This window comes from Oculina patagonica, chromosome 12 (assembly GCF_052425735.1).
Source record: "Oculina patagonica isolate OP01 chromosome 12, crgOcupat, whole genome shotgun sequence".
In the NCBI taxonomy this organism is placed as follows: domain Eukaryota; kingdom Metazoa; phylum Cnidaria; class Anthozoa; order Scleractinia; family Oculinidae; genus Oculina; species Oculina patagonica.
In genome coordinates, this window is record NC_135769.1 from 28608417 (window position 1) to 28621689 (window position 13273).

Genomic DNA, 13273 nt, shown 5'->3' on the forward strand with positions numbered 1-13273 from the left:
GCACTACTTTATGGCCTACCACAATCAGTGCTGGATAGGCTTCATACGTTCAAAACTGCCAGCAAGACTGGTGTCAAAAACGTCAAGATCAGAACATATAACACCTGTTCTTCGTAGATTCATTGGCTCCCAATCCGGCAACGAATCAAATATAAGATACTACTTCTTACGTATAAAGCGCTGAATGCATGGCACCAAATTAATTGATCTACTCCAGCACTATACACCGACCAGGCAACTTAGATCATCACAATGAATCTTTGGTTGTACCGAAAACAAATTGAAATCTTATGGAGAGCGATCTTTTAAAGTTGCTGCCCCCAGACTGTGGAATGCGCTCCCAAAGAAACTTAAACTTATTAAATCACTTGACGTTTTTAAAAAAGAACTTAACATTGCTTTTTAGAGAGGCCTTTTTATATTAATCATATTTTATTTTTTAATCCAAAATAAATTGTAAATTACTTAATTAATATTTTATTTTTTAAAATTATCAAGACTTAAGAGGCCTTTTTATATTAATCATTTTTATTTTTTTTTAACTTAAAGTAAATTGTAATTTATTTAATTTATATTTTACTTTTTAACATTGTCAAGCGCCCTTGAACGTATGGAAAGGGCGCTATACAAATGATTATTATTATTATTATTAAGGACTAAAAAGTCTATCTCTCCATTCATTTAAGCAAACCCTAACCCTAACCCTAACCCTAACCCCTATGAAAAAGCATTATTTAAGTACTTATGCCTAATGGTTAATGCTGGCTTAGTATTTTAATTTTCTTTTCGCTCGTATTAAACTAATATAAACAAATTTTAGTTCAAACATTAACTGGTACTGTTTTTTTTTTCTATCCGTCTTTCCTTTTTTTCCCATGTTCCCTTTTTTTCCTACTTTTCTATCTAAAATACTATTTATACATACTTAGTTACATTGTACATATTTTTTTACATGGTACTTAATTACTTATTACTTGTCTAATTTTACTTTTGCCTTCTTTTATGTGCAACGTTGTCAAAGCAATTAATTTTGTTTTGTAACTACTCAACTCGTTTAGTTTATTTCTATTCTGAGTAGTTTTTTTACCTATTTTAGTTAATTTATGTTATGCTGTAATTCATTTTCTATTTAATTTGGCAAAATAAAATGGTTGTCGTTGTTGTTGTCTGCAAGTCAGTGTTTTGCAATTTATAAGTATAATTAACTTCTTCCTAAAGATACATGTAACAGTTTATGACTAACACCCATGAGTACCAAACTCTCCTTAATTTCTTTCCCCAGGATTGGAAAAGATTTCAACCTTTGAATTGTTAAGTTTATTTGTACTTTGATTGATTCTCCTTTCTTACTTTTCTGTTTGAAGATATATAATGAGAGTCACCAGAGAGCTGCTAAGAAGCAGGTCCTGGCTGCCTCGCCAGCTCCCTCAGCTGAGGAACCGGCGGAACTTAAAAATACCCCAGAAGTAGCAGTAAGTATCATGTTCTGCTTTGAAAAATAAACTTTGGAACATCAGTGTTATGGCATGATCCATTAGGCATTAAGTGAAAAACTCGGGAAAAAAATTCTGAGTTCCAGATGGGATTTGAACCCATGAACCTCCATGATCTAGTCGGATGCTCTACCACTGAGCTACTGGAGACTCTGGTGAGCTAGGGCAAAATGTGGGTTTTGACTATAACCGTATCATACAGTCACATAGTCAAATCAGGACAGGCACATACATGTATGACTCATAACTGCATTGCGTAGTCACATTGAAGCATCATGTCTGAGATGCAACCATCCAACCACCAAGTGAGCCTTTCTGAATAAATATACCGGTACATGTAGCATGATAAATTTTGCATAAGTTTGGCCAAGAATAACTCCCACTTAAGTTAATTAATATTTTAAGACTGACTAATTACTCCTTGTGTGACTGTCTGTCTGCCTGTGTGACTGATTGACTTCTGTTTGTCTGAATGCCTGACTGACTGTCTGACAGACAGAGAAACAGATAGACATTGAACTGCCGTCCAACAGGATGACTGATTAGCAGGCAATTAATATTTTTAAGCGATGACGTATAGCTGATGACGTCATCGCTTTATGCAGGCAGCCGACCGGCAGGATCTTTTTGTCTTTTTTGTCCTTTTTCTTTTTGTCTTTTTGTCGTTTTCGCGCGATCGAACAGAAATCAAGTTTAACTTAACAAGAAATCGCCGCGTAGAACTCAAAAGCAAAATACTCCCGTGCAGTCAGAATGGAACACCACAATGTATAAACGAAAGAGACTAAATTTTATATAATGGCATCTATTAGATTTGATAGACAGAAATTTCATAATTCTTATAAAATACAGGGCCACTGTGAGCAAGAGACCGTTTGACCTTTCTCGCAGCTGAAAAACTAGCTCCCGCGTATTGTGTGTCATTTATCGGAAGTCACACACTACTAACAATATAACGCAATCTACTGTTGTTCAATTGAGCAAATCTACGAAGAAAATGTATTATTATCGCTTTATGCAGGCAACCAAACCGGCAGGATCTTTTTGTCCTTTTGTCTTTTTGTCCTTTTCGCGAAATCGAACAGAAAACAAGTTTAACTAAACAACAAATCGCCGCGTAGAACTCAAAAGCAAAATACTCCCGTGCAGTCAGAATGGAACACCACAATGTATAAACGAAAGAGACTAAATTTTATATGATGGCATCTATAAGATTCAGTAGACAGAAATTTCTAATTCTATAAAATACAGGGCCGCTGTGAGCAAGAGACCGTTTGACACACTAGAATATAACGCAATCTACTGTTCTTCAATTGAGAAAATCTACGAAGAAAATGTATTATTATTTTTGCATCCTTGGCCTGTGCATTCATAACTACTGTATTTATTTGAATTCCATCAGATCCTAACTATGCTATTAAAATAATCACCAACATTGCTTCTTAGGTTTAAAAAATGTACACTACAATTTGATAACAGTCTTTATCACGCACAAGGTGTCGGCTACTTTTATTTACGTTTAGTTTTTGACAAATAATAAATAATAATAATTCAAAATCATGTTAGACCCTTTGTGAAATGTCATCGCTTCTGCATGCACTGCATGCCGTTTATTTGTTAGTGTTGCAGCTAAATTTCTAATCAATTTCAATTTGGCTGTCACTAGCCATTACGATCACTGATGTGATTTAGACCAAACAAGCTATGGTCAAAAGGCCCAATATGTGACCACGCATGATGTGATCATTACTCTTATTTTTTTTTTGTCATATTTAAATTGCAGGAAATTGAGAAACAGATTGTGACAGATGTCACTCATCTTGAGATTCCTGCAGATTTGGCACTGGTCTTTGCCAACATCCAAGGTAAGGGCGCAGGACACAGTACACAGGAACATGCTATGTCATTAAAGGGACTCCAAATCATAGCACATCACTCTCTCCTTAAATGCATTGTGTTGAGAAAACCGAAACTGGTTGCAAAAGTTGTCTCAGCCACTTGAGGGTGTGGAATGATGTGCAGTGCTCTTTGTCAGAGTATAAAGATACAGAAAATGCTGTTTATTTTATCCTTTTTTATGAAATTATTACAGAATATAAATATGTGCCTTATTCTCATGACAGAACATAAATGTATGCCTTATTCTCATGCACTTTTCTGGCCAGTAATAATGCTGTCAAATTATGTTTTACTTTACAATGCCATGAAAAAATAATAACTAAAGATAAAATAAATTTCATTAATTACTTTATTGAAATGTCATTGTATTTAGCATTCAGCTGTGCTATTATAAAGGAAACTTAAAATTAAAGACACAAATATTACAAATAGAATGGACAGAAACTTGTTAAGAATTTAAACTCTGACCATTTGGGTATGTTGTAGCTCAAAGAGAATTTCAGGTTAGAGATGTGTATTGATAAGTTTGACTACAACACTATACCAATTTGTTCATTGTTAACAAATGAATATATCATAACCCAATGAAATTGCTGTGATAACGTGTTTAAATTTTTCTTCTTTGTCAAATCAGGCTGGTCCTTGGCTAATGGATCCTCAGTTCACGAAACCAGGGGAGATGTGATTAAGCACGATTATGCAACATCAAAGTTACCTGATGACATAAATGACTTTCCTTTCTCCAAGTTTGTTCAGGAGCATTTTCAAGTATGTTAATAGTTGTCTACTAACTCTTGTATCAAGTTCAAAATACTTTTCTTGAAAACCTTATAATATTGTTTTGCTTCCGGCTTCTGTTTCTGCTTCCAAGGCCATGTTGCTCAATACATGCACCATTCATAAATATAACTCACATCCTTCAAAATAATCCTGCTGGCTCCATCTTGTCCTTTCAGTTTTAGTTCAACCATGTTCTGATATTATTATTAGAGATAAGATTGAGCTCCGAAGTATTGTCCTGAAATATATACTTTTGATACATTGTTATATATATATATTATTTGTCCAAATTTAACAGATATTGTTGTGAGTGTTACAAATAGTTGTGACACGTGCACTGATGCTATTTTTTATAGTACACTGATGCTGGGTCGTTGATATTATTACCTGTGGAATTCATAGCACGTCTGTAAAATGCTTTGAATGAATCTTGCATGTGCACTATATAAATATTGCTTTTATCCGTCTTTTATAGTGTCATATAGTCCCATATAGTGCCAGCAAAACTTACATGTGAGCGGATTTGTTATGCCTGTTTGTGTTATAATTTTTTTTGGTAGAGTGAACACCAATGGCGGATGCTGAGGGCTCCGTTAAGAACCAGCTTGTTACCAGTCAAGTATTCCGACAGTGTGATGGCCATTGGTCTTTTCCAGCTGGTGAGCAGTCATTTAATTGCTTTATTCTGTGGAAAATCAATTTAGCAATAATAGATCTAGTTAACAAATAGATTCCATTTTGCCGTGGCAAAATGGAATCTATTTGTTTTATATAATAACACAAGACTTCGGCACACTTCAGTTTGAGCAATGCCGCCGTAAAGATGAGCTAAGTTTCTTTAACACGAAGCACTGTTATAATCCGATTAATTAAATAAACAGAAAAATGGTCAATTGAAAGTCAATGAAAAAACTAACCTTTATTCCAATTTGGAAAGTTGTTCAAATCTGTAAACATAACCGAAGCGTTCAACCGCAATTCGTTTGTTTCTCGTGGCGTTGTCCAATAATTTTGCACAACATCGGTCAAACTTTCATATAGATTTCGGATAATTTCTCAAATAATTCACTGTCTTCTTCAAGCTTGTTTCGCCCAGTTAAATGCTTCGAAAGGTGAACGATGCTTGGCGTATTGTTTCTCACTGAAGATTTGTAATTAATATCAGCTGAACTTTTTTGCTTTGTTGTGGCCTCGCAAGTTTGAAAAACTTTGCCGACAACTCTGATTTGGACTATGAACTCTGATCACGCGCGCGAGTCACACCACCGCGTGACGTCATCCATGTGTCTACTCTAATAGATCATAAGTAAGAACCAATCAAAATGCGCGTAGAATTCAGGTTATTATATAAAGGCCTTTAAATAACCTTAGAAAGTCACTATTAGCCGCTTAAGCACTGATGTCTATAGATGTAAAGAACATTAAGAAAAGTCACAATTTCAGTTGAAAATGCCATACAGTAAGTCTTTCGATGGGGATAACTCTTTACCCCTAGTTGTATTTTAGGTAACCAACTATTCATACATGAAAAGTTGTCTTGGTAACAAAGCATCCACACCCTCTTATGCTTCACTTCCTTGGGCAAACACACCCGTCCTTTCCCTGGCAAGTCCCAAGACGTAGCGATTTCTGGATTAACAGGTTTTTTCTCGTTCATTGCAGGTTATGCGATTCATGGATGATGAATCAATCACTGATGCTAAGGAGTTTGCTGTTGGAAACTATTTAGTTCAGATGGTAAGTGACTTGTAACAACAACAAATGAGCTGAGTCAGCTCAACAGCTGGTCTTGGTTTTTTAAGGGGGCAATGTCAACTATTTTTAGCATGTTTTTAAGCAAGAACTTAAGAATCATACCTAAATCACAGGAACTCCAACAATAATGGTTTGGTACTTGACTAGTAACAGGAGACCCAATTCTTCAGCTTAATTTTGCAAGAAAACTGGTACTCTTAGTGTTTTTAATGTTATGAAAGTACTGATCATGAGTTAGAGAAAAACTACATGGGAGATCTACCCAACTCACTCCAGTTTTTATTTTCATGTCATTTTTTTCTTGCTTTAATAGTTTTCATGAAACATGTGCATATCGTTGTTGTCTCATACTTAGGGCATTTTCAAACCTGAGCTACGTGAGGAAATGTACTGCCATCTTTGTAACCAAACTTGGGGAAACCTTTCTGATACAAGCAATAAACGAGGCTGGCTTCTCCTGGCACTGTTTCTGTGCTGTTTTGCGCCATCATCAAGACTTTACAAACATCTACTCAAGTAAGTTAGAATTTTACGTTATTGGTAGTCATACATGACTTCAAGAGGGTACGAGTATTGAGCCTTGCTGGGGTCACTCTTTTGTGTTCTTGGGCAAGATTCTTTACTCTAACAGTATAAATGTATACTAAAGGAAGTGTTATTTTCCACTGGAAAACGAAACGAAAAAAGTGAAAAATGTTTTTCTCACACACCGCTGGGACCTGGGAAAGGGTCATGTGACCTTTGGCGGGCAGTTGTTTTGTTGCGTCCGCCGTTACTGACCTTTTCCCACCCACTCACCCAAAAATTTTTAGTTGGCACTGTATCTTTTGAGAGTGATAAATGATCGTCGCAGTGAATTTCCAATTTAAGCAATTGGAATAAAGAAGCCTGAAAAAAATTCAGGGCTTCAACGGGATTCGAACCCGTGACCTCCGCGATACCGGTGCGATGCTCTACCAACTGAGCTATTGAAGCCACACATTGGGAGCGAGGTCAATTGTGAGTTCATATTTTCCCGTGAGAGGAGTGAAATGATGTAATGTATATGAAATGATTCATTTCATATACATTTTTTTTTACATCACTGTATCTTTTGTTAGCTTTGCCAAATGTGTAATGTTCCCTATGATGCACGATGTACATGTATGGTTTTGTTGAGTTTGTAATAAAGGTCAGGTGGCGGTCGGCCTGGCATGGCTACCAGTGGTGTGTGAGAAATGAAATACAGTTCATGTTGAACTTCCACTAATGAGCACCTTTTGTAAGCGAACACTTAGTCATGGTCTCGTCCACATACAAACACTGCATTTTTATCGCCCATTAAAGCGGACATCTCTTATAAGCGGACACTTTGTCAGGTCCCTAGTCACATACAAAGACTGCATTTTTAACCTCCCATAAATTGTCACCTCTCCTAAGCAGACACTTTGTCATGGTCCAAGCCACACACAAACACTACTTTTTTACCTCAAATAAGCAAACACCTCTCCTAAGCGGACACTTTTTCTGGTCCAATGGTGCCCACTGACGGGAGGTTCCACTTAACTCTTTCATTTAGGCTCTAGCCTCAGTTAATTTTTTCCGTTTACAAGCTGAACACCCTTTTTTCCATTCATCTCAGGTACGTTTCTGATCAAGCATTCAACGGCTACAAAAGCTATTGCCAGCATAAGATGCTGTGCTGGGACACAAATGGGTCACCTGTGGCACGATCGCACCCTCCCACACATTTAGAATGGCAAGCAGCAAAGATGAGGACCAACATGGCTGCCGAGTGTCACTTTCCCGATGGTATGAAATCCATAGTTCTTGGTTATATCCGACACTTTATTTGTAAAAGTGTGCTGACCCTCAATAATTTTAATTAGAAACGGGTTCGTCCCTTAGAAATTCCGCGGAATTTCAGGGTTTTATCCCCTAAAGAACTCCATAACTTTTCACCCATTCTCCCTAAAGAATTCCTGTATTTCTAATTAAATCCACGTATTTTTGCCCTTACCCCTAAAGAATTCCATCGTTCCTCGTCAGTTCGGGAACAAAAAATTAAATGCAATAGCCCTTTACTTGTCGTTGTTACTCGAGTATCAAGTTGAATGTCGTTTTAGCCCTTAAGAAGTAGAATATTTCTGTTCACCGACCTTTTTAAGCAACCACCTCTCTAATGTATCCTACCACATGCGAAAGTTCCCAAGTTTCTATTTTGCTGTCAAACGTCTTAAAAGAGACCAGCGCCCATATGCCATCACGTTTGCTTAGCAAAAAGACTTGATTGGCTATGGAGAGACTTTCGTATGTCCCTTAAATTTTTTTTATAAAGAACTGTTTTCTTTGTTTCGTATAGGAGAAAGAAGGACAGCAGAAGTTGAATCTTGTACCACTGGAGAAGAACTCGCTTCGTTAATACTCAAGGACAGGTGAAAATGACTTTCATTTATTTGCACATTTATCGTTGTTTACAGAGGCTGACAAAGGACGAAAGGCTGCGACATTTCACCAGCTACGTTTTTAGTGCAGAATGCACTATTGTGATGGTTTGTTGGGGCTGTCGTCCGCTAAACCCCTAAACCCCTAAACCCCTAAAGCGCTATGGTGTAAACTTTAATAGTCGATTAATTAATTAATATCAATTAATTAATTATTTCTTGTGAAGGGGGTGGGGGTGGGGAGCACCTGACCGTACCCCTAGGTAAAACCTGGAGCACATCTACGTTACTTTCATATGAAGATCTCAAACGTATATATTTGTTTCAGGAAACCCTTTGCTCTCCTTGTGGTACTACTCAACGTAATTTACACCAAACGCATGCGCAGATTAGTCTACGTTGTTTTCTGGAACTATCATGAACATCGCTTGTATTGCGTGTTTGCGGTAGGCTTCCTGCAGACTTCTTGGCGCCAAGTAAAAACCGCAAATTAATTAAATTAGATTTTGAGACTTTCACATCGCTTTCGTAATTAGGTATGCAAAAACTTGCACCGGGATTTTCGGCGTGAACACCTGATAACCAGGAAACAAATATCCTAGCTGTACTGCGTTTTAAAAAACCTGTCGAAAAATATGTTTTTTGATTAGATTTGTTTCTTTAGTTTTTGAGAATCGTCTTTCGTGCAGTCTAAACCGTAACTTAATTAAATTAAACAAATGTCATCGATGCCGCCGTAAAACAAACAAAAAACAAAAGTTTCATGTTATCGCATTTTCAAGGAAGTCAAAAGTATTTTGTTACAAACGAACAAAAGTGTCGTGATACGTTTGCAAAGATTAGCGTAAGGAACACCTGGGAAAGAATACAAGTAGCCTGTGAACAGTTTTTCCGAAAGTAAAATAAAGCAAATAAACACGAACATATATAAAACATCATACTTTCAATTGTTTTATATTGCATTCTGCACTTACCAAATCATCGAGATTTTTTTGGTTTCCTGCGACACAAATATTAATCCTAGCTGTTCAAAAATCTGGTAATATCCGTGACATAATCCCTTTAATTATACACTTGTTAAAGGTTCATGTATGAGGAAGCTTTGGTAACTGACATACATTTGTTTTCTTGTCATTCTCAGGGGCATTGATGATCCAAAAGGATGGAGCGTTGATCTTGAGAGCAGTGACTGGCATTGTTCTCTTGCCGGCAAGGACTATGTTCTTGATCTCATTTCTGAACTGGAGTACCCACCGGCCTTTCCTCTGTCTCGATCCTCATCGCTATTGACAGTTAAACCAGGTCACACTGTCCCTGAAAGTCAGCTCAAGACACTTTCAAAGTGAGTGCTATTTCATCAAAATGTGCATGCGTGCGTGGGTTCATCCGTTCGTGCGTGCGTGCGTGCGTGCGTGCGTTCGTTCGTTCGTTCGGTCGTTTGTTCGCTCTGCCGTTTGTTCGCTCGTGCGTGCGTGCGTGCGTGCGTGCGTGCGTGTGTGCGTTCGTTCGTTCGTTCTTTTGCTCGTTTGTGCGTGCGTCTATGCATTCTTGCGTGTGTGTCTGCAGTCTTGAAATGCATAGATGTCAAGTGGCAGGATTTCAGTGGTAGATTCTCATCCTTGTCGATCAGTATCCCACCCAAGCACGTGCCTCTTCCAATATCCGCCTTTCCTGTCACCTTCCCTGCCATTCTGAGGTTTTTTCCTTTAAACTTCTGCGTATATCCCTCCCACACCCCTCATTTGAGAATTGCAATTCAGAAATTTCCTTTTCTTTCAATTCCTCACAATAGCCCAATTTCGATATATTAAAATTCAGCCTAAAACAATAGACCTCAGGACGAGGCTCCGGGGACTAAACTAAAGGGATTGTGGGGTTTATTCCCCGGAGCCTCGTTGTGATGTCTATTGTTTAAGGCTGAATTTGTAAATATCGAAATTGGGCTATTAACAAGTTACAAATTCAATAATTTATCTTTTTCTTTCTTCCCAGTCTTCACATGCCGCAAGCTCGTGGTAAAAGCGTAGCAGAAATCGCCCACAAATTCTCCTTTGTTGATCACCAGCCACCATCATCTCCGTCGCACACACAACGGGAAGATGCATTAAGTGCAGCTACATCGGCAAGACTCGCCAGCGTCAGTTCTCATGGGCAAGTAGAGGACAGACTCGTTCAAAGATCGCGACTGGGTAGCAGCTCTGGTCATGTGGAATTAGCCACACCCCCTTCCCCGTTTCCTCAAGTGTTTGTCCCACCGCCCCCTCCACCCCCACCAGCGTTTGTCCCACCACCCCCTCCCCCACCGCCGCCAGTGGTTCCGCCAACTGAGCGAGTGATTTTAAGGAGAAAGCCAACCAAGAAGGACAAAGATAGGAAGAAAAGAGACAGCGGTGGTCCCCAGCTATCTATGGCTGAGGTTGTTGCAAAGGCGAAGAGAATGCGCGAGCAACGAGAACGTGTTCTTTCAGCTGGCAGCGGCAGTGCCACATCAGACACTAAAGACCCCAGTGATGATCCTTTTGAGTCTGCGATGCAGGCTCGCGTGGTACAGCTGAAGAGCAGGCGCGTTGAGGTTCAGCAGGCGCCGCGGCAAGAGGAAGACAGCGAACTGATGAAAGAGATGCGACGGAAGGCTAATCGAGCAAGTCGGGCGTTTGTTGAAAACGAGAAAGCTACACATCTGAGTGTCGAAGACAATGTATTCGTAGTACAGGTAGAAAGTGAAAGGAGACCTTCAAGAGACAATTCTTCTTGTTCAAGCAGAGAGGCCGGGGACAACGACTCACTGCAGTCATTAGAAAGCTCAGACAAGCTAGAATCGCCCAAACAGGTCAAGGATTTTGTGGATAGTTTATTTGATCCTGTGCTTTCCCAAGGAGTAGAGGGTCTGTCGGACGAGTTAGCGCTACAAGGAGCTTTGAAAGGCGGCGGAGGAGTGAATCAGCCAAACACAGCAGCGGCTAGTGCTTCTACTGCAACTGTATCTACAGCACCGGCTGTGAATGGGCATCCTGCGGGACAGCCACACACTCAAGGGAATGGGTACCCTGTGCATCCAGCGGCACAAGCTCCAGGGAATGGGTATCCTGGAATGATGCAAGCAAATGGTTTTCCAGGAATGATGCCTGGTGCAGCCATGTTCTATGGTATGCCGCAAGCAAATGGACCCCTTGCAGGGCTCCCTCAGGCAGGCCTGGGAGGCATGGGTGCTTCCCTGTATCAACCCAATATGAATGCTGCAATGCTAGCAGCGCAGCAGCAGGTTATCATCGAGCGGCTGATAGCTCAGCAAGCTCTTCTTCAACAGCAAGCGACTGTAGCCTCTCAGAAGCAACAGGAGCAGCTTTTGATGCTGGCACAACAGCAGCAGGCTCAGCTGGAGCAGATGCAGCACATACTTGCTGCCGCGAGTCAACCTGGAGCCCAGCAGGTAGAAAACCAAGCGGCAGAGGCTTCCTTGGCAGCCTCTACAAGCACTGCTACGAACGGCCATATAGTGAGTCACAACGGAGGGACCACTATTGAGGTTCTTTCACCTCCTACTGAATTTTTAGACGGTGGGCATTCTCCGCCACCTCATTCCCCCATCCCGCCCCCTCCATCGCCTCTGGTACTCATTCCTCCTCGTTCAACATCGTTACCTCCATCGACGGTGACCATCTCAACTCATCACGAACAAGCCTCTTCTGTTACAGAGGCGTTCCCGCCACCTCCTCCCCCCATCTCTGAAGACAACAATGCTGCAGAGAGTGTTAACACACCTCAGAGACCGGGGCTCCCGAGACGATCAACTGACAAGATAGCGCTGGCAGTGGCTGCATTGGAAGCCAAGTCAGAAGAGCCTCGCTCTCCTGGACCAGCCTCGCCTCTCAAACACGGGGACAGTTTTAGTTTTTCCGTGAGTTCTCCGGCAAGAAAGGAGAGTGCTGCAAAGGACAGGCCAGACTTTCACAAACGAACTTCGTCCTCGTTAGGCTTTGTTGTCCTGTCAGACAAACAGAACAATACTGTGTTACATCCCAGATCTACCGGACCGTACTTATCGTACAGTCACGCCAAGTGGAGGCTGAACATTCGCAAAGAGGTGAGTTGATAAACAGTTGATTAATTAAAGTTGGTAAAGGCAAATAAATCACCGAAGTGAATTTTTTGGAGTGTTAAATATTGGATTAGGAAGGCCTGACACAAAACATCCACTTTACTAATTCAACTAATTGTTGCATAGTTACCTACTGACGTAGCATATTGGGAGGGGCGGTGGCCCTACTGGTTAGTACGCTTCACTCCAGATCGAGCGGTCCGGGCTCGAGCCCTGACCAGGGTCAGTGTGTTGTGTTCTTGGGCAAGACGTTTAACTTTCACAGTGCCTTTCTCCACCCAGGTTTATAAATGGGTACCGGCGAATTAAACGCTGGGTTTTCCTTTTGTGTACTAACATCCCATCGTGGGGGAGAAGAAATCCCCTAGTCACTTCGTGCTACAAAGAGGAGTTAAGCGTCGGCCCTATGGGCCACTAAGCACGAACGTAGACTTTACTTTTGCCGTACCTTTTTGGCGCAGCGCAGTTTCTTGTCACATCCTTAACTCACTGCCGTGATTGTATGTTCTTTTCGCATTTTAGGTTTTCACGGCGGACGAGAAAGTGAACAACAATCTGATGCAGCGGTTGATATTTTTGCAGGTCAGGGCTAATTATTAACATAAACGTGATTTCTTGATTTTGTGCGTTTTTCCACTTGCTCACACGCTTGCCTTATATCTTGCAGATCCTTCGTGATTCTTATTCAAACTGCTGTTGTAAAATGTCTAAGGACGACTGCAAAAGAATGCAGCTTTTACTACGTAAGTTAGCGACATGTAGTATTGATTGCATTCTTAGCATACTAACTAGCTTAAAAAGTATTAAAAATAAAACGAGAATTT

The 13273-nt window shown here is 40.2% G+C and overlaps 1 protein-coding gene across 3 annotated transcripts in view; it reads left to right on the forward strand.

The window, feature by feature from the left end:
• LOC144632790 (unconventional myosin-XV-like) overlaps positions 1–13273 on the forward strand; it is a 57806-nt gene that overhangs the window by 28327 nt on the left and 16206 nt on the right. For all 3 annotated transcript variants that reach the window (XM_078491517.1, XM_078491514.1, XM_078491516.1), the window contains exons 26-37: positions 1365–1472; positions 3277–3358; positions 4027–4160; positions 4733–4831; positions 5835–5909; positions 6283–6443; positions 7549–7718; positions 8269–8341; positions 9492–9692; positions 10343–12434; positions 12972–13031; positions 13117–13192. In XM_078491517.1, the coding sequence (XP_078347643.1) occupies positions 1365–1472; positions 3277–3358; positions 4027–4160; positions 4733–4831; positions 5835–5909; positions 6283–6443; positions 7549–7718; positions 8269–8341; positions 9492–9692; positions 10343–12434; positions 12972–13031; positions 13117–13192 (3331 nt within the window). The remainder of the gene's footprint in view (positions 1–1364; positions 1473–3276; positions 3359–4026; positions 4161–4732; positions 4832–5834; positions 5910–6282; positions 6444–7548; positions 7719–8268; positions 8342–9491; positions 9693–10342; positions 12435–12971; positions 13032–13116; positions 13193–13273) is intronic.